The following is a 25,788-nucleotide window of genomic DNA, read 5'->3' as shown; positions in this document are numbered from 1 at the left end:
GGGTCATCAAGGACAACAAGTCATGCTTAGCCTGGTTAGCACAAGGAGACAAACCCAGCCTTTAACCAGCTGCAGCTGATGTTCTTCCTGAGTTCAGACCTTTAATCTAAAGCAGGAAGACTAGAAACCTTTACCCAGCCTTTCCCATGTCACTGATCAGTGCCTCAAGCACCTGGGTTTAGATCTTGCTCCAATTCTTTCAGGAACTTGCTGTATTTCTGAACATGACATCAAACCTTTTCTTTGTTCTCTGCTTTCAGGTTGCTCCTATAATCAAGGAGAGGATGATGAAGAAGGGCAGCATGATGCTTGGGTACCAGCCTCACAGGGGCAGAGTCAACTTCTTCCGGCAGGTGGTTATCAGCCCGCAGGTTAGCCGAGAGGACATGGACTTCCTGCTGGATGAAATCGAGCTTCTCGCTAAGGACTTGTAGCTGGAGCTCCACAGCATCAGGTGCTGCTCATGTGTGATATTCATGGAGAGAGAGTGGCAGCAGCATTCTGGTGCTATTTTGTGGAAACTAGTAAAAAGCTTGACAGATAGTTTGGAAACTGTCATTTTATAGATTGGTGTTGAGAATTCTGCAGGTAGAGCACCCCTTCACAGGAAAGAATTTGCTGACAGGGGCTGGGGGGCAGGCTGATGCTTCCAGCACCATTGCTGCCAGTCTAGGTAGTGTTTCCTCTGAGAATGGTGTCTGTGCCCCAGGAAAGGCCGCTATTTACTGGGTGCCCGTGCACAGCGTAGCTCAAACTGGTCACTTATGCATGCAGGCAAAATTCCTCTGAAGTTGCGATTACGAGTGGATTTGTCAGCGAGCCTTAATATGCTAGTTAATTCTCTTATCTACTCTGTCAATATTTTAGTTTGGTAATTAACATGATAAGACTGGAAATTGTGAACTTATGTGAAATGAGTTCCTCAAGGCCACCTAACTAGGTGCATTGCCCAGGTTTTCCACTGTGAGCACAGGCAGACAGTGCAATGAGGCTCAGTGTAGTTATCACACCCGGAGGAACCTACTGCACGAAGCCCTGAGTAACCAATATTGAACCAGATGACTTTTTAAGGTCCCTTGCAAACCATAGAATTTTGTGATTCTATGAAACACAGTCATTTGGTCCAGTCACTGTTTGCCAGTGTTGCCCATCCAAAATGTCACCACTTTAGGAGAGCTGAAAATATTGGAATAACATTTAGAACTTCTTACTTCTTTGTCAACAGGAGTTACCTATAATTTCTGAATTGCCGTTCACCTTCATTTATTTTTAAAGTGTAAAGATTTATTTAGAAGCTTTTAGATGCACTTTAAAATTTTAACATAGAAAAAAATATATATTTACCTGGAAGATATATATTTTTTATGCATGATTACTTTATATTAATAATATAGCAAAATTGCTTATTTGTCATTGTTTGTTTGTATTTTCCTACAGACTTGAGATGACTTGATCTAATGTTATCAGTGTATAATTTATAATTTTACTCTGCTGTTACCATAGGGTGATCAGAGAAGGTCTTCCTGTGATTTTAGGATATAAACAGTTTGAACATTTTTGGTCAATCTTAAATGACAAAATTAAGTTCTGTGCTTTGTCTTTGTGGTGAGATTTAGACTATACTTTTCATCTGTTTTTTATTCCATAAAAATAATCCATTTTATAAAGATAGAAATGTATTTCTTGTGATGAAGCTGTTGCAGCAAACCAATGGAAATAGCCATGTCTTTCACTTTGTAATCAACATCTGCTAAACGTTAATGTTTTGCTGTTTGCTCCTTATTCTGTATTTGAGGTAGCACTGGCCACTATGAACCTTCCTGCTATGATGTTTTCTGTCCTTCTGAAAGCTGTTTTTAAACACAAAGCTTCCCGTTTTCATTTCCTACATTGTACTAGGATCCAACATTGCATGAAATTCCTACTTCCAGTCTCCAGGATGATGGTGTGCAAAGCTGAACAAGGTCATGATAACCAGGGGGGTCACATAGCCAGAGCAGTGGTTAAAAGCAAGGGTCACCTGCAGCCCTTGGCAGGTGCCCTTAACAGTGTCCTGGAATGGATATACTTGTGCTATCATACTGATACACAGACTTTAAGGAGAACCCATGTTGATAATAAAATGAATATCACAACGTGGCCCCTGGGTTTTGCTCTTCAATACCCATAAATCCCTCCATCATTTTTTGACAGAGCGTGCTTCTGGCTGTACCAGTTATCCTGATCTTGGAAAGCCTAAATTCAGGGCCCACAAGGCTTTTTTTGCCTCCCAGTCACTCAGGGTGGAGTGCAGAGTCTCAAGGAACGCTGCATGAAGGGGAGACCTTTGCTCTTTCATCTTGAGTTAGACAGGACCATTACCACTTCTCCTTCTCTTTTTTTGACCTTGAAGGGAAAGACAGAATACAGTGTCAGGATGTTTTGTTTATGGTCCAGATTCTTGGTGAGTACCTGATTTTTTGATTCATGGAGAAGTTATAACACCTTTCATCAGCTGAGAATTTGGTCTGTGGTGTTTTGTGGCACCACCATGATCAAAAAAGTGTTACTGTCTTGTTTCTCTTCGTGTTCTCCAGACACTGTGGCACTAATTGCACATGTCAGGCAGAAGTAACACAGTTCCTTTCTGTAGCAGTAGTGGCTATAGTATTTTTAAGTGAGAGTAAACTGGAATTTTTTTCATAGTTGCAGAAAATAAGTCTCTGATCATCATGTGCCCTGATTTCTTTGAAGCTATAGGTTAACCTTCCAGTGTGATGTGAGTACCTTATCCAATCTCCATATGTTTTCCATTGTTTCTGACCCTTTACCATGTCCCAGGTGCACAATATGATGGTTTCACTTCAGGACTAATGTAATTTTCTCATAATTACTTATGTTGGAGTAGTATGTACAAAATGTCTATTTTGTAGCTGGTGATTTTAATAAAAAGTGAAGTAAATGACACCCTTATAAATACAGGCTGTCTTTGTCATTTGTCAATCTAAAGCTGCATATACAAACATGGAAGGTACCTCTAAGCACTCCACATAAATAGCACTTCAGCTTTAAAATGTGAAACCTAGTTTAACCCTGCTTCAGGATGTGGTTTATCTGTGTGCTGTGCCCACATCATCTTTGATAAACATTTTGGGTGAAAACATGTCACGATTTATCTTACTCCTGCTTTCAAATGTAGAAGCTAAATTGTCTGTGCAAAAAGATGTTTGATTTTTATTATATTTTTGCCATACTAGCTTGTTGGGATTTACCCATGAGCTCCCTCTCATAGTTACTGGCAAGCTCCATCAATCAGGATGCTAAACAAAGTTCTGGAAGTAGTGAGGTACATGCATAAATCACTATAGAAGCTGATCCATTTGTTGTCTGTAATTTCTTTGGTCTACCTCTAATAATTTTTTCAACAGAAAAGGAAAGAAATATTTAGAAGGGATACAGAGGTAGATTTTACTCTTAGTTGTGTGGCTTCATCTTGGGAAAACTTTGAGCATTTTGTGATGGGTCCATGTGCAAAATCGCCCACATAAATCATTGTGCCTAGAGCCAGCAGTCCCTGTCTCAGGATTTCTCAGGATTTCTATTATGATTTTTTGTGATAAATGAGCACTGATCATCACAGTCTGGTTACATTCGATTTTAGTTCTTCTAAGTCCCACTGATTTAACTGGAAACTCTTGCTGGATTGGACTCTGAGTCATATCACTGGGATCTCTCATTTCAACACCAGTTTGGCCCTCTGAACACCTCAGTTTATCTGTTCTGTTTGTGCCTAGAGATTCAGATTTATCTTTATTTTTGTGAGACTGAATTGAAGCGTACTTTCATTTGTATCCTTCAGTGATGCATTAAGATGCTTTTCAAATATCATTTGGCCCATCCTTAAAGAACAAGAAATGTTCTTTAAGAAAAGTCTAATAGAACTGGTTGAGTTACATTCCCAGAATGCCAAGTAAAGGTATGTAAAAACCTGTTAGGTGCTTGTGGCTTCCTCATACACACAGCCCACTGTACTGATTCATGCTCAAGTGATTTTTATTTTTAAATCTCCAAGTGTTGTGATAGGGCTTACAAAACTGATATGAAATGTTGAAGGCAGAGGAGAGTAATTCAGAGTTACTAAATGTTGAGTTTTATCTCTTCTGTTAGGTCACGGAGGAGTTGTGTGACAAGCCAAAAGTGAGCTAAAAGTGAGATTTGAGTCCCACATTTTCTACTGTGCCAAATCCGCCCAGCCTCTCTTCCCCATTGGCTCCTTTCCTGGTTTTCCAGTGGCTGAGTAACATGTGGAAAATCAGTTGTTGGAAATCAGATGTTGCAGGTACAGCCCACTCATTCCTGTCTTCCTTTCTGTGGTGCAACTGGTAAATGCTGGTAATTATTTGAGCTTATGAGCACTGTATCTAGTGCAGTAACTGCTAAATATTGCTACTGTTAAATCCTGAAATAATACAACTGCACAGGTTAATTTTGTCTTAATTGCTCACGCTAATTGCAGATTAGATGCAATCAAAGCCGTGCTGCCTGGCAAATGCACTGTGCACACCACAAGAGAACCTGGTGCAGGGTTTTTTTTTCTTTAAATTGAATCTAGTCTCCCACAATTACATGTTTTTTCTTCAGATGTACAATTAGATGTTATTACTCTAATTCTGTAACTGCACAATAATCAACCAAAAAATTACTTTGAGAAATAAAACAAAACCAGGAAATTCACTCTGCAAGAGGAACAAAAAAGAGAATGTCAGAGGTTTCAAGGCAAGCCCACAGAATGGCTGTGTGAATGATTAACCTCTGCTGTGTGCCTGTGCTGCAGGAGTGGAGCAGGGAAGCTGTTCCAGTCATGGAGTCATCAAAGAACTGTGCATGTCCTGGCACTGCAGTGGACACTTTGTCATACATTGATGATTTTTGTATGTTTTATGGTAAAGTTTTTTATTAGTAAGAAAAGTGACACTGAAAGGGTAATCTTTAAAAAGTCCAAGAGAGAAGACCACTTTCAGCCTTGGTAGCTCATGTACAAATAAAGAACAATAGAACACATTTCTAAAATTCATGAAATAAAACTTGTAAAATCATTTAATTTTAACAAGGATGAAGGCAAATAGTGGAAGGTGAAAGATGTGGACTCAATATTTCTGTCAAACACAGATAGTCTGTTTTGATGAAGTAATTTACTTCTTAAATTAATAACTTGTACAAAGCTATTTACAAATGGAAAGTATGATGAAAACACTTGCCATGAAACAGCATAGACCCATGGAAAGTAACATTTTTCTGTAGGACTGTGCATAACACCGTTCTTCCAAGAAACTCTCACCCAGCTTATCATTCTGGGAAGTGGCTCCTTAAATCTGTCAGGCACTGACACTGGCAGCTTGATCCATCCTTTCTTTGCATGCCAGTTGATATGGATTTTTATTCTTTCTTTGTTTCTGTACCCTCTCTCATGCCAGTAAATTTATTTTCCAGAGGAGTATTTTCAGTATTTGGAGCTATAGAAAAAATGTCAGAGTAGCATAAGGGCTAAGATTGAAATTTGAAGCAAAAGTAGTGCTCAGGTTATCCTGATGGAGTGTTTTGCCTTCCTTTTCCCAGTAATGGATTTGTCCAGATGCTCAGATGATGAGCAGCCACAGCCTCTGCTGAAACCATGGTAACACCAAAATCAAGACTTCACATGGGAGACCAGTTTGGCCTTGAGAAACTGAGTAAGACAAAGAGTAGCAGAGAGAAATGTTACTTGTCCTCTTTTACAGATGAATGATACACAAGAAGCTTAAAACTTCTATTTTTGTAAAAACTTGTACCATAGCGTTAGAAAAATTGTGGAAGAAGTCACTAACAGGAGACAGCAGTGAGTGAAAAATGGGGCATACTCTGATATGGGCTTAGCAGAGGGAGTGTTGCTAGAATAGCCAGAGAGTTTTATGGGAGTAAAAACTTGATTTTATAGACTAGACTCTTCAGGTATTTGCTGTTTCATCATTTGGGACAATTTACATAAGATGGGAAGCAGGACTGGAAGCATTAAGTGAATAGGACTACCAGTGAAAGATGAGTAATGGGGACTGGATGATCCTTGGGTGTTGATTCTGAGCTAATCTAACTTCATACTGTCATCACTAACCTTCCCAGAAAGATCAGACAAATGTTCACAAAATTTGCTGATGAAGTTTTCGTGGAAATTTTAGAGTTCAATGTGCATGGAGAACTAGGTGATTTCTAAGAATGTGTGGCAGAGGAGACAGTAAAAAGAAAGTGCAAAATCTTTGAGGACTTGCAAAAGGCAGCAAGCACTTTTTTATTTAATGTGGGACAAACTAAACACCTGCAAAACAGAAAATTATGAAGATAAGTATTAATGATGGCATAAAAAGCAGTGTTAAAACAATCATGAGTTAAGTCTAAATTATATGTAAATAAAGTTACCCAGCCAAGAAATTCAGTGGTCATCAAAGCAGACCTAGCCTCTCATCTGGAGAACAGCAGCAAGGAAACTCGAGTTGGGCAGCAGGCTCAGTGCCTGGTCCAGCTCTGTTGTACCTCAAGCTGTGAGCAGCGAACAGTGAAAATATTGATTGGTGCTACAGAGCCAAAGCATAGCTCTGCAGAGTCATGTGCTCCATCTGCTGGTGTATCCTCTGATATCCCACTTGTACCACAACCAGGAGGTCTTTTCCAACGAGCACTGCTGGACCGCTTGCATGTGGCAGGGGAGGGAATGGAATTGAAGGATCTTAGGATTTTTTTTTGCAAAAATGCATTGTCAGAAAATGTTGCTTTGATTTTGGCAATCTCCTTTAAAAACATTGAATTTCGATGGACTTTGGGGAAAAATATGCAGACCTGTGATTATTTGCCTTTATCCTGCCTAAGTAGTGACCAGAATGCCGTGTAATCCCTTATGACAGTGGTGTATTTGAGGCATCCAAGATTAACAATGGAGAACTCATGGCAACATGAAAAATTAATTTCCGTTATTTTGAGCTACCCGGCCAAGCAGTAATTCCTTTCCCTTGCTTTTTATCAAGGTCAAAAAAAGGAGTTCAGGAGTGTATAAACCACTTTTAAGTTGTATGGCTTCAGAATGCTCAGTCTCCAGGCTTGCTTTTGTCATAGAAATGCTCAGTTACCAGGCTTGATTTTATCATAGAATAAGCTGAGTTGGAAGGGTCATCAGGATCATCAAGTCCTACTCCTGGACCGTCACGGGACACCCCAAGCGTCACACCATGTACCTGAGAGCATTGCCCAAGCACTTCTTGCACTCTGTCAGGCGTGGTGCTGTGACAACTTCCCTGGGGAGCCTGCTCAGTGCCCAACCACCCTCTGGGTGAAAAAACTTTTCCTGACATCTGACCTAAACCTCTCCTGAGCCAGCTACATGCCGTTTTCTTGAGTTCCATCCACAGGTCATGAGAGTGAAGAGATCTGTAGCTGCCCCTCCCCTTTTCTCTTGAGGATGCTGAAGACCACAATGAGGTCTCTGCTCAGTCTCCTCTTCTCCAGTCTGAACAGACCAAGTGACCTCAGCCACTCCTCACCAGGCTTCCCCTACAAACCCTTCACCATCCTTGTGGCTCTCCTTTGGACACTATCTAATAGCTTAATGTCTTTATGTTGTGGTGCCCAAAACTGCACCCATGACTCCAAAAGAGTCTGCACCAGTCCAGAGAAGTGCAGGACCTTTACTCTGAAGCAATCCAAATGTCAGGGGGTTTTTATATTTTCCTTTCCATGAGAAATATCAGTGTTTTATAGGGAGTTGCAAAAGAGGATGTCCTGCCGCCATGGTCCAGAACATTTTGCAATTTCCCACAGAAGAAAATTTCCAGCTTCTTGGCCACTCTGAACTCAGACATTTGGAGGCATTGATTGAATACAGCTCTGGAACTTCTGTGGCAGGAAAAGATCTCAAGATCTCATTGAGAAAATATGACCTCCATCCTGAAACAGGACCAGTGATATCAGAGAACCAGTGTCAAACATTTTTCTAGTCTATAATTCATGACCAAAAATTCTGGAAAACCTGCAGCCCTCCCTTGAGGTTTTTGTAATGGATGTTTCAGATTTATTCTTACGTCCTTGAAAACCACCACAATTACGGCCAACAAGTATTTTCCCCCTTTGTGTTTTCTACATCTTCAAAGATTCTAATCTTATTAACCCTTAATTGTCTTCTTATCTAGTTCTGCATTGCAGTAATTGCTCTCATGTTTCCTTAGGGGCCATGTTTTAAAATCTTCTGATTATTCTGTCCAAAACAAGACAGAGGAGCCCTCTGGAACCTTACCAGGTTTTACAAGAGTGGCAGGATCACTCTGTACATCTGTCAGCCACCACTGCTCTTTATCCATCACAGTGGGATGTTCACCTTCTTTTGTAACAACAAGAGATGATTGATTCTTACCAGGTTTGTGATCCTCCCTGGGCATTAGAGCTTCTTTGGCCAACTGCTCTAAGTGGCTTTTCCCCATTAGATATCTGTACATTTAATTAGTCTTTAGTAAGTGTTTCCACTAAAGAGAATATTTTTTTTTCAAAATATTTATTTAATCTGCCAAGAACAATTTGAATTGTCAGTCAGTCTGTCCTGCAGCACAATTGCAGCCTCTCCCAGCATGATGCGGTTTGCAGATTTAATAAGCTGGAATTTTTGTCCATCACCTAGGCTATTACTAAAACAATGGATAGGAAATAGAGTGCTGCCTAAATCCATGTTGTCTCCTATTCTTCTTTCATTGATTTCCAGTTGTCTATAAATACTTTGATACTTCCCACCCCTCGTAATTATCTGAGATACAAGGGACTGCATGGGTTCCCCAGCTCCTCTTGCACCCTTTCAAATGACAAGTGCTAGCTCTTGGACAACATGGGGGCAAGAGCTGCAGCTGCACATCTGGGGGCATGTTGCAGCTTGGAGAATTTGTTCCTGAAGTGGTTGAACCTCAGGTTGGATGTGGATGGAGCTGAGGCTGGCAGGTGCAGGAAGGCCTATCCAGGCCATGTGCCTGGCTGCTGACTCCATGGAAAGCAAGAACATGGAAAGGGGAAGATGAGGGAACACGGGAATCTTGCCTTGGTACAGAGCCACAATGTGGTTGGGACTTGCATCTGGATTTGGAGTCAGACATGTACTCTCATTTTACTCAGGAAAGTCAGAGTACTCAAAGAGAAGAGTGGCTAGGTATGAGATTGTGAGAATGCATTTCACCCAGGTCAGTCTGGCTGAAACAATGAAATACATTAAGCATTCTTCACCTTCTTGTTATCCTGTGCTATTTTGAAAATTAATCTTTTGTTGTCTGATTGTAGGTAGAGAGAAGAATAATATAGCCAAACAAGTGCAAAACAGTTTGACCTTTCCAGATACTTTTCTCTTTTTCAGTTCTTTCGTGGGTTTTATTTTCTGTGGGGTTTTTTTTTGTTGTTGTTTTGTTTTTTTCAATGTTTTCTTCATAAAGCATACCCTCCACATTTAGTTTGCTAGGTTTCTTTAGAACTGGAGGACAAAGATGTTGCTCTGAACCCAGAGTGTTGAATCTGATGAGACAATCTTGTAGGAGATAGGGCATTAAAAAATAAAAAGCTATTCCCCTTCCCAATTAAGAGCTCTTTCCCCATAATTACTATCTTAATGAAAGCACAACATGAGGCTCACAATACCTATGATTTCATTTTAATTACTATTGGAAGACAATTAAAGCAGTCATTTAAAAATGCAATTCTGCACACCATGGATGGGATTCCTGCTGGAGCAGTTTGTGAAGAGCTGCAGCCCGTGGGAAGGACTCAGGTTGGAGCACGGAAGGACTCCTCTCCCTAGGCAATGGCAAGAACAGCCTGTGGTGAACTGACTGCAACCCCCATTCCCTGTCTCCCTGAGCCACTGTGGGGGATGAGGTAAATCCTGTGAAGGAGGGAGGAGTAGCAGAAGGTGTCTTAAGATTTGGTTTACTTCTCATTACGCTGCTCTGATTTTTATTAGTAATAAATTAAGTTAATTTCCCCAATGCAAGTCTCTTTCACCTGTGATGATAATTGATGAATGTTCTCTCCTGGTCCTTATCTCAGCTCATGAACCTTTCACTGTATTTTCTCTCCCCTGTCCAGCTGACAAGGGGAGTGATTGAGCAGCTCTGGTGGGTGCCTGGCATCCAGCCAGTATCATCCAGGACAGTTTAATAGGGAAAGCGAAAGCTGCACACACAAACAAAGCAAAATAAGGAATTAATTCACTGCTTCCCATGGGCAGGCAGCTCTTCAGCCATCCTCAGGAGAGCAGGGCCCCTATCACATGTAATAGTGACTTAAAAGACAAACATCATCACTCCAAATGTCTCCTGCTTTCTCTTCTTCCCCTACGTTATAAACTGAGCATGATATCCCAAGGTCTGCAATATCCCTTTGGGCAGTCTGGGTCACCTGTCCCAGCTGTGTCTCTTCTCAGCCTCCCAACTGCATTCCCAATTCCCAGCCAGCGTGGCACTATGGAAAGCAGAAAAGGCCTTGGCTCTGTGCAAGCCCTGCTCAGCAACAATAAACACATCTCCGTGTTATCAACCCTGTGTTCAGCACAACTCCAAAACACAGCTCCATCAGGCCACTGCGAAGAAAATTTCCTCAGCCAAACCCAGCACATAACCTCAAGTTAATAATTTTATGATTGACAAGATATGTGGCTCAAGCAGTAAGTGTGTTGCTGGGATGGTAAAGAGAAGGCATTCACTTCATAGCATTCATACATCCCTAATGCTAATGTGTTGGCTGTGCACATGGAAAAGGAGATGAAAAAGATGAACATCAGCATTTGACCTTTCTGACCCTGTAGCCAAAGTTTATTCCATGCATTTGTCCATGGAAAAAATTTCTATCTCTTCCAGAAACTAATATGATTCATTTTGAGCATCAGGACAAGTAGTGCAAAAATAGACAACTCCAGCATAGCCATCCCACATGGCAATCAGGTCTCAGCAAGCACTGTCAAAATGCACATTGGAAAATTGAAAGGCAAAAGTTTTTTGTAAAAACCCATTGTATTTCTTGCTTGTATTTTTGAGCCATTTTCTATTCTTAGCACTAATGTGAAGGCCCCTAAAGGATAGAACAGCCAGTCTTTAAGCTATTTTGTGAGCACTCTCCACGTGTGGAGCAAAGCAAGGTGTCAGTGCTGAAAACCTGCCTGCAATCCATGGACACGAGAAGTCAAATTGCTGAAGTCAAATCTACTGACCTGAGCAGTGTTGGTGAAGCGAAGGGATGGTCCCAAAGCCCATCCATGAAAGCACAGAGAGCAGGCTCCTCCTCTCCAGGCTTCAGCTGTGGTCCCTTCCATTTGCTGCCCATGCTCAGGCTGCCCCTGGCTCCCTGCACAGCCCTGCTCCACCCTGGCCACAGGAGCCACATTTGGGCCAAGCTGTGGACGTGGCGGGGATGGTGACACTGATGGTGACACTGCTGCATCACCTGCTTGCTCTCAGGACATTTTGAGACTCTTTCACATTGAAAAGCAAACCTTACTCTGCCAAAATGTTTTCATCTAGACCTAATAAAAGCAAATTAGTCTCTTCCCCAGATCAGGAATTAATTTTGTCTGGTTGTGTGTCATGGGTAGAGTAAACAGTTTATACTTGGGCAAAGGCTGTGTTTAAGTATGGCTGGATCCTGTTTGGTTTACTGTGATTAACCTAAACAATTGAGAAATGTTGAAACAAGTTAATTTAAATTCTTTCTTCCATTTCCTACAGCTTTCATAAGGTGAGGTTCTTAAAGCAACTGTTCCAAAAATTATTTCAAGGCAAGAAAATTAATGTTAACATTCTTACATTAAAATGAAATTAGGGCAGTTCCCCCCCTCACCCTCCTTATTTAATAAGGCTTACATGTCCTTTCCAGGTGTACACAAGCTAAACAACCTGCTGCTTAATGGGAGATCTCCTTATGCTCAAAACACAGGAGCATTCCACTATGGCATTCTAAGCATTACAAAACATACTTGGAATCATAGAATCACAGAATAAGCTGAGTTGGAAGGGACCCATGAGGAGCATGAAGTCCAGCTCCTGGCCCTGCACAGAACCGCCCCAAGAGTCACACCATGTGCCTGACAGCATTGTCCAAACACTTTTTGAACTCTGTCAGGCTTGGTGCTGTCACCATGTCCGTGGGGAGCCTCTTCCAGTGCCCAACCACCCTGTGGGTGAAGAACTTTTTCCTGTTCTCCAATCCCCTGCAAGTTGCTTTTGCAGACTCTTCCTCAGTGTTGGGGCTGCAGCGTCAGTGATGTCATGTCACAGAAACACTGCTCCTGCTGCTCACATGAAGATTAGATGAGCAAAAGGGGTGGTAGCCAAAGTACAGAGTGAGGCTGTGTAGAATTGTACAGGACTTACCAACTGGAAAATTGAAAGTCTTAGTATGAGATTTATGTCCTGTCTAAATTTTTTTAGCTAATTAAAGGTATACCCTATTTTCTTCTGCCTCCAGAAACACCAGATGGCTTATGGAAGCAAGTATTTTTGTTGAAGAGAATCAGTAGCTTGACTTTAATTTGATGAAAGGAGGAAACCTCATCTTTCCAGAAATGTCTGAATTCAACTATCAGCAGTTATTATTTTTAACTTGCTTAGTGCCTGTCTTATTGACGGTCTGCTCCCGAATATGCTGTCTGCTAACCCATGTGCTGCAAATTGTAATTCTCCTTGGTGGCAGCAGTTTTGAGCAGATGGGCTTTGTATTTTCTCTCACTGGATCCTTTCCCTGACAGCCTTTATTTCAGTTTTGCTGGATCAAACATGAAACACTGGTTTTTGTCATTCTAGGCATACAAAAAGCCTTGCTCTTTCAAAAAATAGTACTTTACTTTAAATGGTCCTCAAAAAGTCACGTGACAATGCTCTGACAGACCCCAGAACAGGCCTTGTATTTCCATCTCAATCACTGCAGCAACAACCCTCGGCACTTCTGGTTCTGGGGAAGCATTTCTTACATGCTGCCAAACAATGTATTCCAATTTAACATGGATATCTTTCAAAACCTTTCTTACTGAGTAGTCATAGCATAGACAGCCTTGATCAGTGAGTGCAGAGCACTCACATACATGTATAACGAAGTCAGATAAAGCCCAGCCTTAAGAGCTGAATATTTGCAGCCACAGAGAGACAGATTATCTGAGGAGAACTTTATACTGGCTTCAGTTTGAGAACTAGAAAGACAATTTTCACCTTCAAGCAAAATCAGGAATTAGATGCAGTCAATAGATTCTGAAAAAAAATTATAACCTTAAATGGTGTCCTGAAAGGTTGAATCATGAAGACCCTGGCATATTTTTAACAGAAAGGAATCACTTTTTGGAGCTCTTTGTGTGGCACAGGCTTTATTGAGGTGGGGAGGGGGGAAGCTCCATTTCTGTAGCTCAGCATACAGCTCTGATCTCAAGGTCCTGCATCTCAAGCTGGTTCAGTTCATCCAAAATACCAAAATAAAGCACTTGCCTGTGCCCCACACACTGCCAGCTGGTTGCTGAAGCACTCTGTAAAAACTGGGACGTTTCAGAGAGCCTTATGTTACACTGGCAGGTGGCTGAGCTGTAAAATACAGAAACCCCTGCTCTGGCAGGGCTGGCAGCATTGTAGGACTGTTTTCATTCTGGCTCAGCACCTGGGATTCATGTGGAGGGGGCTGAGAGTTGAGGGTGAGGTTGGGGGGCCTAATGCAAGTTGCTCATGTGTGTTACAAACCAATGGAAGCTTCACCCCAGAGGTACCAGGAGCAGATTATGTGGTTGTCTGCTCCTTCAGAAAGAGAAGACAACTATGGTCCAGGGAGCCTCATGCAACCACTCATGGGAGCAGAAAGACAGCAAACCTGGCGAGAAACCTGATCACCATGTCTGTGCAAGCCCGCTAGATGCACATGTGATGTGTGGTTCTCTTGGGCTTTGCTTCCTCTGCATCATTTCTGCCCTAAGAGAGCCAAGGGGCACTGTGTTAAACAGGTGTGTGCAGTGGGCTTGCTTGCTCAGGTGCTGTTTCTGCAGGACAGATCCTGGTGGTCAGGGCAGCCTCTGCTGGGGTAAAGATGGGAGGAGGAAGGGCACAGCTCCAGACCGATCAGAAACAATGGTGAGGGGCCCTTTGGGAGGTCGTGCAGTATCTGCTGCAGGTCTATTTTCTGAAACAGAGACACAGAGGAGAATTTTTGTGAGAGGAAGACCAGCACCTGATCCAAAACTGGGGGGAGAGGGAGGTCACTGTGCAGCCCTTGCTGGGCATCTGAAGGTGCTGGGGAATAGGAGTGGTTGGCAGGCGCTGCTGGCAGCCTGGCTTGAGGCTATGGATGAAAGAACAAAGAGCAAAGTGAATTGCTTTTTGTTTCTTCCGAAGAAAATCCTTGCTGCAGCAGAGGAGAAAGAGAACAAGTGTTTTCAGCTGTGAGTGCTCCCCCCTGTGACACAGGACAGGGCCAGCCCAGGAAGAAATGCCAGGGATCTTTGCTCTCCCTGGTTTCACATGGCAATGTTTTGCAAGAGAGACATTTTAGCAGTGAGGGTTTAATCATGCCAAACTTGATCAGGTGACTGTCTAATCTTTTTAAGAGTTTAGCTACCTAAATGAAACTATCTGAAGAGATTGTTTTATCACCATTACAGCTGAGCAAATAATTCACAACAGATAATTTATGAGCTGCCTTTTGCCTTTGCCTCTTCATGAAGTGATTAGATGGTGCTTAAAGCATTCATTAGTCAAGAATTTTAAATCTATTTCCTGGGCTTGGTCCCCTCAGGAGACTCACAATTTGGCTGTATTTCAACAAACCACGGTCTCCAGCTTTCTGCCCATGAGCAACACCATTCAGCATCCAGAGGTCAAAAGTAGGTGAGAGCAGCCAGTAGGTCAAGGCATGGAGAGGAAACGGGGTCCAGACAACCTGGCTGGGGCACCATGGACTCAGGCCAAGTGAGTCTTGTGGGTTGTGCTGGGAAATGTAACCCAGCAGGACACAGGTGTCTGAAAGAAAAAAAATAACCAAGCACCAAAATCCTGCAATGAGGTGCATCATTTACATTGACCTAGGCTGAGACTCGAATTTTTGCCATCCCCCCCCCCCACAGCAAGAGCCTTCTCAACACCCACATGGTGTGCACTGACTTGCAGCAGTGTTTGCCAAGTAATAAGCAGCATGAAGGCAGCCAAGCTGCATTCAGGAACAGGCAGACAGTCTGGAACTGAACTCACTCCATCTTTTTTGTGGCCAGAGGGAAAAATTGCCAGGGGCAGAATTTTATTAAAAACATAATGCCAAAAAAAAAAAAAAAAAAAAAAAAAAAAAAAAAAAAAAAGCAAGCAGTAGAGAGAGAAAGAAAAAAGGATTGGGAAATAAATTAATCATTGTTCCTCTGGGAGCAGAGGAAGCCCTTGGGCCACAGTACAGCTGGCTTGACAAGAGGACAATATTGCAGGTGCTCTACATGTGGCCCAGTTTGTTTCCAGGTGCATTCGGAATAATGATGTCTTAATGCTTTTCTATTTCTTTTTTTTCTCCTCAGAAGCTGGGTCATTATTTTTTCCTTCTTTTATCATTCGTCTATTCCAGTAGCAATTTAGAATATCCTAGAAGGGGATGAAATCCCCACTGTGCTGGAAATTATGTGAACTGGTGACACAGGCAGGCTGCACTGGGAAACTTCCTTATCCAGTAGAGACCACTGCAAGGTTCAGCAGAAAAGCCAAGGACTGCTTTCTGCACTGCACAGCTGGACCCTCCTTGCTGTGCACTCTGGTGATGAAATGCTGACCAACACGCTAATTAGGAGCTGCTCACAGTAGGATGTACAATACAATATTTAGGATAAGACAGATGGGCAATACCTTAACTGAAAAAAAAAATATTAGAAGTATATAGAGTACTTTATTTCAAGGATATCATGTACTTCAAGACTAAAAGATCTGTGGAATTTGCCTGCTACATTTTTAAAATGCATTTGCAACACTTGCTTGCTGTGTTATGCCAAAAGGACTCAGACTTTGAGCCAGCATAAACAGGATGTGGGGCCTGAAGGTCTTTGCCAATATGCGGCCAGTGGTGGGGACGGCTGAGGGGTGGCCACTGAGCGCACTGGCACACGCTAGGGCCAGCCACAGGGGTGCTGGGCTTGCCAAGGCTCAGCAGGGCACTGCTGGAAACCACAGAGGTGTGGGCAGTGAGCCCTTGCACCCTGTCAGGAAGCTGAGAGCTGTTCTTGTGCTTGGCAGAGGGCAGCTGGCTTGGAGGAAGAGCTGCTCACCTGTGGCTGTCTGCTTGGGGGGCACCTAGGCAGGGCCTCCTTCACAAAGCCCTCCTTTTGCCAGCTTCAGAGTAGATGTGGCCACTGTCCTTTGTGCACCTGACACTGCCTGTGTGTGCTGCTCTGTTCAGAGCATGGGGTGCCCAAAGAGACTGAAATCACTGACATGCTCAAAACTCAACAAGGCCTTCAGCAACCTGATTTAAGTGCCTGTTTTGAACATGACCAGATGACATGAACCCTGGACAGATGACAAACAAGCACATAACAGAATGAGATGCCCCTGCTGGCCTCAGTTATTCTGTGATTTTGCTTGACTCATGAATGAAGATGTGGATTCCTCTTTGAGGTATCCACATTGGAAGGTTCAAAAGAAGATAGTGCAGCCAAGTGTGAGGGTCAGTGGAGGTTTTAGCATGAGAATACAATCTATGAAAAAAATGGTGATGTCTGGAGCATCTCAGATGCCGGTATCAGATGCTGGTGGAAGGCACCCAGTGCAAAAGCTTAGATTCAACCCAAGTAACATTCAAGACAATTTGAAGAGGGCAGAGGGAGGTATCTTGCTCTATTTTTTTTTTTTTTTTTAATCTGTGTTCTGCATGCCTTCCATGGGAGGGGTATCACCTTAAAAAGGTGAAAGCTCTTTGTGGACAGCAGTAGCTGTAAGGCACAAGCACATTAATCACGCACTTCTCAGTGACACAGATTTAGTGGGCTGTCTTCTGGCTCACCTGCACATCAGCACCAAAACCACTGAGGTCTAGCTATGGTTCTAACTATAGAACCATAGAATGCATTAGGCTGGAAAGACCTTTAAGATCACAGAGTCCAACTGCTAACCCAAAACTGCCCAGTCCCTGACTAAACCATGTCTGTAAGAGTCACATCCACCTGAGACCTGAGCAAGGCAGCAGTAGGAAAGCACCAGCTGCAAGCCCTTTCTCCCTCCCTTCCTTTGAGACTAGTGAAGGTATAACAGGGCAGGGGCTAAGGGGCCAGCAAGTTTGCCCATCTGCTGGTGCTGCTCTGCTGAAGGGCAGGCTGGAGACTAGGGGAAGGAGTCATTAGCAAAGCACACTGCACAGACTGAGAGTGACCTTCGGGCCCCTGGTGGGAAGAAATGGACTTGAATCAATTTAGGATAGGGCTCATTTTAGGAAGAGCCCTCTCCCTATCCTGGATGATCCAGAGACGAACTTGAATTGGTGTTATTTTATTTGCTTCAATAAACATTTGATTTATACAAAACAAAACAAGACAAAAACCCCCTCAAAACAGTTTACAAAGCAAGTTAAGTGTTTGAAACTTTTGATATACAAGAGTATATATTGCTCACATTCCTATTTCATACATGATGTACATGGTGAAGTATTCCTTAAAAGAATAAAAATTTTCCTTTACATGTAGTGTTAAGAAAACCCCATAAAAACGTCAGTACTGTCAGGAACTACTGCTTGCCATTTCTTGACCTTCTGTGTGGATGGAGAAAGAGAAATGGGCTGAGACTGAGTCATTACCACTGTAATGACTTTCTACCTGCCTGGATGCACTCCCCACCCACATCTCCTACCTCTGCCTATGGCCCTGTGAATTTACAACATTCCATCCCTAAAAAAATGCCATAGTATCCTCAAAATTCCACTGTAGGTGTGGAGGTTTTGCCCCACTCTATTTTAACATCTCTGAGCAGTTTGGTTAAAATAAAAAAAAAAAAGCAGTTACAAAACCATTTCAAATAAAGTATTTGCCATCATAAATCTTAACTCCTATTTGAATAAGCATGATTCCTATTGACTTGCATGGCAACATTTTTGAGAGGAATATTGATATTTATGTGTCAAAGGTGTTTAATAAACAACACCAGATTCAGGGGTCCAGGATTGGTTTGTGCTGGTTGAATTTCTAAATTGCAAGGCCTGCTGACATGCCATGAGGAAGAGAAAAGTGGATAAATCACTGAAAAACACCTAAAGACAAAATTTTTAGCACTTCTTAAACATACTGCTGTCATGTTTAGAGGCCCAATGTGATGTCAACTCTCTCAAGCATTTTGGGGAACTGAAAGAATGCAAGCAAAGTCTGAAAGATCCTGTTGAAAAAGTCCTTCTTTGTTTTTGGTTTGGTTTTTTTTTTTGTTTTTTTTTTTTTTTTAATTCTGTGAATTGCTGACTTGCTGAGGCAGCCCTAAATGCAAGCAATGCTGAGGGCAGGATATGCCATTAACCTATTGCTATGGAGCTTTCCCTCACCTCCAAGGTCTTTTTGCAAAAATAAAGGCAACAGCTGCTGCCTCTTTCTTTAGAAAGTGTGGAACAGTCACACTGTGGTTTGCCCAGCAATTAGACACACTGTACAAGGAAAAGAGAAAAAAAAAGTTTGTTCTTATAGCAACACAATCAAGGTGAAAGACAGGGGGAAAATAATAGGACTGCCCACACTCAGAATGCTCAGCAAATATAAAACATCTGCTTGGATTGTTGCTGGCCCTGTCCTGTTCTGTATGGTTTGAGGGTGGGGACGGGAGGAGGGGAAAACTGATCCAGCTGATATTTTGCAACCTGTTTGCAAGCAGCACAAATTCAAAGCAATAAACATATAACATTAATGAACTCACAAAACACACATGTGGGAAGGACCAACCCTCCTCACATGCCTGTTCTGGAACACTTTGAGGACTTTGGGGTTAAGGTGAGAGGGAAAAGGCATTCCTGAATTTTCCACAATGTGCTGCAGACAGGACCATGCAAGTAACTGCAAAGTCAACTTTGCCTGTCTGCTGTGAGACTGCTCCTGCTCCTGTGAACAGCAGGATGACAGCCAGGTGGTCACAGCACATGCTTGGAAAGTCATCTTCTTATTGCATATTATTCCTATTTTTTGGCAGAACGCTTAGTGCAGAATTGCTGGTGTGGTGCTATACCAGTCCCCCCAGGCTCCTTCCCTAAGGGGTGGGATTTCTAATGTACTGGTAATTTCCTGGATGCACTTTCTTTTAATAACTTTTCTTTTCCCAGGACATGGCTGTTTATAGATATATAGATACATATATATATATATATATATATATACACGCACACATTTTATATATATATATATGTATATGTATATGTATATATATATATATATATATATATAAACAGCAATTTCATAGTTATATACAGGCATTAATAAAGTGCATAATGTTATTGGCTATTTTCAAATCCTTTTCCTGAGGAAGTGCTACCATATATAGCTCCTCCTACGACATGATGCTGGCCGCCAGTGCTAGGGTATGACTGCTACTCCCCCAGCTTGTAATTCCCAGAATACATCTCCCTGTCCAGAGCTGGAGCCCAAAGGGAGTAGTGACAGCCTCAGTCCTCCAGGAAGCAAGTCAAGGCACCGATCAAGACCTCTTCCTTTGCCAAGGTGAACACGTCTAGGAGCGACTTCCCTCCGTCCCGGAGCTCCCGGGCGTGCGCTACTTGGCGGTGGTCACGGAGCCGTCCTCGGGGATCTTCTCCTCGGAGCAGCTCCTCCCCGAGAGCCTGTCGTGGTGCCGGAGCTCGCTGAAGCGCTCGGCCACGCACTGCGCCGTCAGCCGCGCCTCGGGGTCGTGGTCCCAGCACTCGATGAGCGTCTCACACACCATCTGGATGCCCTGCAGGGAGCACAGACACAGCGCCCGTGACGGGGCAGCCACCAGCAACGCCTCGCCCACAGAGCTGCTTCAGGCCCTCAGAAACTCGGGGGTTATTCCACGTGTGTCCTGGGGGTTCTTTATGGGATCTGCTGCTTCTGTCACGGGGCATTGTTTTCTTTTTTTTTTTTTTTTTTTTTTTTTTTAAGAAACAGTATTTTCAGCGCTTTAGTTGGAACTGTCATTTCTGGGCATGTGGTCTGATCTAACAAGAACAGCGATGCTTCAGACTAGTGATATAGAATCAAGCAGGGTTTTTTTTTTAATAAATATGATCAAAATTCTTGGATAATATGACCTCCTGCTCAACCCATGCCTCTGAATGCTGAATTCTGCTTGGGATTTTCAAACAGAATTCTGATTGCCAGCAATATTGGGCTGTACATCAGCTCTTTATGAATTCCTTGTAGATTACCTAAATCTATGTGCAAATATGGGCCACAGTCCCACAAACACTTAAGCACATCACTCACAGTTGTAACTGTTTAACCTTCATTTCAATTCCAATGCAAATGTTTTCAGGAGCAAAAAAACAGTTGCATCTCTGTAATGATTTTTATAAACATGAAGTATTTGCCACAGGAAACTGTGTTTTGTTTTATGATACTAAAAGCCCATTAAGTAGGATTTATCTTAAACTTATTTAAAAAAATAACATTTCACAACACTGCATTAATTGTATAATTTACCTAATTGGTGATGTTGACTGATGTCAATGCTAATAGCAGAATGTTACTGTCTGTATACAAATAACATTAGTTTTCTGCTGGCATTGAAATTACAAGCAGTAAATTAAATTAAATATTAAACATTAACTTGAAATCAATAGCGCAACAAATCTCATTAAGGGGGGTGTGGGGTAATTGTAATATGTAAATCTATTCCAGAATTTTATCATGATGAATAATGAGTTCATTACAAAAACACAACTGCAGAGGAAGGAAATTAATATGGAAGAGCCATTACAGTAAGAACAACTTCTATGGAGTTCAAAGCAGATCCTCAGCTGCTGCAAACTGTCACAGCACTGCGGAAACTGATGCATCACTGCATCTTAAACAGCACAACATGAAACACTGAAGAGATTCAGGCAAAGGGAATTAAAACCACCTTCATTAAATGTCCTCTAAGCATGTTATCAGGCATCTCCTTCCTTAGACTCTTAGCTGAACCCTGTTGGGGCCAGCTGTGCCCATTCTGGTGACACAAGCACAAGTTCATGGCCCTCCTAGTTGGTGGGGTTCTCTGTGCTGGGGCAGTTTGAGATGTGGGTTTTATACATGGAAGAAACCTCTGAAGTCAAATACAGGACACCTAGGTCCAAATCTCGATCATTTTACTTGCTTTATAAAGCCAGAGGTGATGAAATCCACAATGTATCTTACAGCTCTATGCCAGTACCTCAAGCTGCAACTCTCTGCACGCTCAGCCTTGCTCTCAAGGGCTTTTAGTGCTGGTAGTATCAGATACCCAGGTAGTATCAGATATCCAGGTTTCCCTCAAAATTCAACTTTCTTCCCCTCCTCAATAGCCTACTCCTCACAGCTGAGTACATAAGGAGCAAGTTCCTGCAGTCCAGGAAGGGGCTGCCTTCTGCCATAGTCAGCAGGTGGCAGGTGTTCCTGGCTGGAAAGATGATTGATTTTAGCCACTCACTTGGTCTTTTTTATGTAGCTGTCAGACTGATTTTCACTTCCCAAATGGAATTAAAAAGGGAGTGTTACATTGCTCCTGATGGAAATAGTAGATGATATTCTTGGTTGCCTGGCCTTTTATAAAAGTTTGTGATACTTTCCTTTTGTCACTGAAGACCACTCAGCATATTTCATTAAGAAGTGGAATGAACAAGCCTCACTTCTCTAATATGATTCACATTTTATTTCTACTGATAAAACTACTGAGAGCAAAGGTGAAGAAATGCATGTGTTTGGCTTGTTTCCATTCAGTTTTCTCTACTAAAAAATCTACCATTGCCTAGGAAGTGCAACCATGGTGCTCGTGAATAGAGGAAGCTGACAAAGTGCTTTGTGATATGCAAGGGAAATGGACTGCTAATGCACAACCTGAATAAAACCAGACTGGCTTGCTGAAGACTAATTTCCTATTTCATTAAACCTGTCAACAGTTGGGATACAACTATGACTGGTTTCCAGGGTAAAGTACTCAGATTTGCTTTTTCTGCTGAAGATCCTCTGTAGTAGGATGGTCTCCCTGGAAATGGGGTAAAACAAATTTGAAGAGTGCCCTGTTTGCAAAGCTACCAGTGGTGAATGGAGAAGGGCATCATGCTGCTTTTGGTGTTGAATAATGCTGAAACCAGCCTGACTCAAAGTTAAACATCTTGATAGTGAGGTGAAGATGAGGCAGACCTGGTGAACTACACAACAAAGGAACAAACAAGTGATACTATTAATAACTTATCTAAAACTGCTGAGCTGACTGACCTGGCCTGGAGACATCTGACTGACAGTCAATTGCTTTACATTATGAAAGCCCTTTCAACAACAGCATCTTCTAACATAACTCCCTTGAGGAGTTATGTTAGAATACCCCAAGGTTACTCCTCGATGCTGAGCAGAAGAGATTTGCCTAAGGTTGTTGGCATGGGTGTCTGACATCAATCTTAAGTTAATAATTGGTTTTCTACCTTTAGTACAGTTGCTTTAATATGATTGCTTCAATATTGCTTCATAGTGCACACTATATGAGTAGTTACAGCTCCTACACTGTGTAGTACATAACTCTAGGACCTTTTTGTCTAGTTATTATCATAATAAATAATTTATATTTTTATATCTGGTTTGACAACCTTAATCATGTGGGACAAAGTTGTATAATGGTTTGCACCTATATAGTCCTTAAAATGTAAACTGTTGACAAAATCTGGGGCTAAGACAACCCAGTCACACGTAGACACCTCTCTGAGAAGGCATTTAGAAAGCAAGGGGATCCTTTCTGTACCTCATGACTCAACAGGAGGGCTTCTCTAATAAATTTTGTCTGAAGCTCTCATTCTGCCTGCAACAGAGGCCCATGTGTGAAGTTGTTTTCTTTGCCCTTTCAGAGCCGACACACAGTGCGCTTTAAGGGCCTAACTATTCTGCAGCTCTCTGGGTGATTTTTGGATCTCAGGCTTCCAATGTTTCTGTTTTGACTGCTTTTAGATTACACTGGTGTGCAGCAGGAATACCAGGGCATTGGGGCAGGCATGGTGCAGAGAACTGTGGTGCCTGAACCACGTCAGCACCGGTGCCACTCTGTGATGGAGTTTCTCCATGTGTGACAGACGTCTCCATGCAAAGAGAGGTGCAGCCTGTTGGGCAGGGCACTGAGGTAAGGCTCAGGCTTCAGGCAGCAGCTAAATGTACAGTGCAGCTCCCACTGCCCACGTGTGGTGCTCTTACCTGATGGTTAAGCCAGGAGCTGGGGATCTCGGGCCGCCCTCTGTCTCTCAGGACATTGTCCTTCATGCTTTCCACACAAGGGTGCTCTCGCACTTTGGAGCCGAAGGGGGGCTCGTACTCTTTCACTTCTGGGAAAGAAGCAAACACAGGGAATTTAGCTGGGCTGTGCTGGTGCCAAGAGTGGAGGGAGCTGGTTGTTCTCTGAGGAGTAGGAGCTACTGATTAGCCGCTCGCTGCCAGTGTTCTGCTTGACCAGCTCCAAACAAAGCAAAGCCAGTTGGCATTTTCAAAAATGTTTCAAATGTGTTTCTCACACACACTCCCTCCCTCCCTCCCCTTTTTGTTTCCTAGCCAACAAAACAATTCTCATTTAAACCCTTTAGTACATAATAATATTAGCAACAGTCCAAGAAGCAGAGTAATCTATATTGGTTTGTGAGCCTTTTAATCTCTGCTGAGGTAAAACACACAGGAGGTTTAAGGTGAGTTTTGCATGAGCCAAGCTTTTGAACAGTTGGTCACCCTTAGCTCTCCTGGAGTCCACACACACTTATCAGGTGAAATATAAACTGAAATCTATCTAGGTCATGGTAGATGGGAATGTGTGAATTGCTAGGAAAGGGCAAAGATACAGTTAAGGAGCAATGCTGGAAGCTGCCATACTGCCCTTGTTTACTCTTAAGCTGCATTCTTTTGTAGAAAGTAGTAGTCTGCTCTTATTTTAGATTTCCTTCCCAAAATGGATCAGTTTTGGCCTGTGATACAGGGGCACAGCTTTCTGAAGGGGTTGCTGCCACTCTAGTTTTTGTTTGCATGTTGCATATTTTCTTTGCTTTTCTTTGGAGAGAGAAAGGAAGAGGCAGACATATGGGACTCTTGGAGAAAAGTCAAGAAATCTCTGAGAGCGGAAATATTATAGTAGATGCTGACACAGTGTAGAAAATGCTGTGGTTTCTTTGGGAACAGATGGAGACTTTACTCACAGGCCTAATGACTTGCTGCTATCAGATAAAGATTTATGAAGTTGGCCTGTTCTGCTGCCTCTTATTTCTTTCTAGGAATTAATTGGGGGCAAGAAAAACTGAAGTATAATCTACAAAGCAGTCTGGAGAATGCATGTGAATGCCCAGATGATGTGTGAACAGAGACAAACGAACAGAGACAAACCACTGCTGCATGATGCTACAACCAAGTTCAACTGCAGTACCCAGTGTTGCTCACTCCTCTAAAGGGCTAAAAATTGCTGAGAATGCATGAATAGGGATTAAAGACCCAGAAGAATTGGGAAGAACCTCTAACACTTGGGTTTGTTTACTTTGGGAGAGAAAGGTAAGGATGATATGCTACTGAAAATAACTAAGGATCAAGATGACGCAGGTCAGATCCTTCTGCCATGTCTCATGATAAAAACAAGGTAGTATTGAAGATAACTATCTTTGGATTTTTCTCCAAAGCCTTGAAGTCAGGCTGTAGACCTCACTTGCATGTGATGGCCATGAGACAAAGACTTTATCAGGCTGATGCTTAAAAGGAATGGCCAAGTTACAATAACAAACATTTTGGAAGGGATATTAAACCTCATGCTTCGAATGCTTAGCATTTAGAGATTCAGCTGCAAACAACTGCGTGCAGTGCAGCAGATCACCCATAGATGCCTCCTGCAGAGCCCTTCTTCCTTCTCCCTAGCCATCTGCTGCTGGCCACTTTCCACAAGATGCTTTGGAGAATGGCTATAGCCCAGAAACAAAACTTCCATCTTCTAAGACCCAAAGGCCAAAGTCTGCCTCACTCTCTTTCCTGTGCAAGAATGCAAACCAGTTTCACCCGCATTAATCTGAGTCTGAGATGACTCAGCCCTAGAAATGAATTGGGAAGTTGCCATGTTGCTAGTCAGACATGGGTTGATATGCAGTGGATGCACAATGATTATACTGCACATACCTATATGTTCAAAGCCAACAAAAGTATTAAAGTTCACCAGGAGAATTTAAATCACATGACCTAGATGGCCATTTCCTGCACCATCTCCATCAGTCATGGTTCAGTTGTGGTAGTGGTCATGGACACCAGCCAAGATTCTGAGATCTTGCAGGGTGAGGAGTTAGAAGAGTCTCAATGGCCAACAGAGGGAAGCTGGTGCTGTGATGCTGACTTGTTGTTCCCTCTCACTAATTTAATCTCAACGTTGCTCAAGTTAATGAGATGGTTCAAGCAGGAGAAGGGAAAACTCTTCCTGGCAATTGATAGGTTCATAATATATTTTTTCTGTTTGAGAAATTGGTTGTAAGTTATGACCATTCCTCTTCCAAATATAGAGATTGAATAAATTTTTCAGATTTGGATTTTTTGTTGTTGCTTTGTTTTTGTTTATGGTAAAGAAAGAGAAATTTAGGCCAGATGCCAATTCAATGTAATGA

General features: G+C 42.4%; 2 protein-coding genes across 8 annotated transcripts in view; one reads left to right on the top strand and one right to left on the bottom strand.

Annotated features, from left to right (window-relative positions):
- The window catches only part of GADL1 (glutamate decarboxylase like 1), an 80,955-nt gene extending 77,999 nt beyond the window's left edge, over nucleotides 1-2,956 (top strand). For all 4 annotated transcript variants that reach the window (XM_063155139.1, XM_063155148.1, XM_063155157.1 and 1 more), the window contains exon 15: nucleotides 261-2,956. In XM_063155139.1, the coding sequence (XP_063011209.1) occupies nucleotides 261-434 (174 nt within the window). In that variant the 3' untranslated portion in view covers nucleotides 435-2,956. The remainder of the gene's footprint in view (nucleotides 1-260) is intronic.
- A 14,529-nt stretch (nucleotides 2,957-17,485) lies between these two features.
- TGFBR2 (transforming growth factor beta receptor 2) overlaps nucleotides 17,486-25,788 on the bottom strand; it is a 60,493-nt gene continuing 52,190 nt past the window's right edge. For all 4 annotated transcript variants that reach the window (XM_063155089.1, XM_063155107.1, XM_063155098.1 and 1 more), the window contains exons 6-7: nucleotides 23,372-23,499; nucleotides 17,486-19,928 (exon numbers count right to left, since the gene is read on the bottom strand). In XM_063155089.1, the coding sequence (XP_063011159.1) occupies nucleotides 19,749-19,928; nucleotides 23,372-23,499 (308 nt within the window). In that variant the 3' untranslated portion in view covers nucleotides 17,486-19,748. The remainder of the gene's footprint in view (nucleotides 19,929-23,371; nucleotides 23,500-25,788) is intronic.

The sequence above is a fragment of the Melospiza melodia genome, chromosome 1 (assembly GCF_035770615.1).
Source record: "Melospiza melodia melodia isolate bMelMel2 chromosome 1, bMelMel2.pri, whole genome shotgun sequence".
Lineage (NCBI taxonomy): Eukaryota > Metazoa > Chordata > Aves > Passeriformes > Passerellidae > Melospiza > Melospiza melodia.
This window is presented reverse-complemented; position numbering and strand designations above follow the sequence as displayed.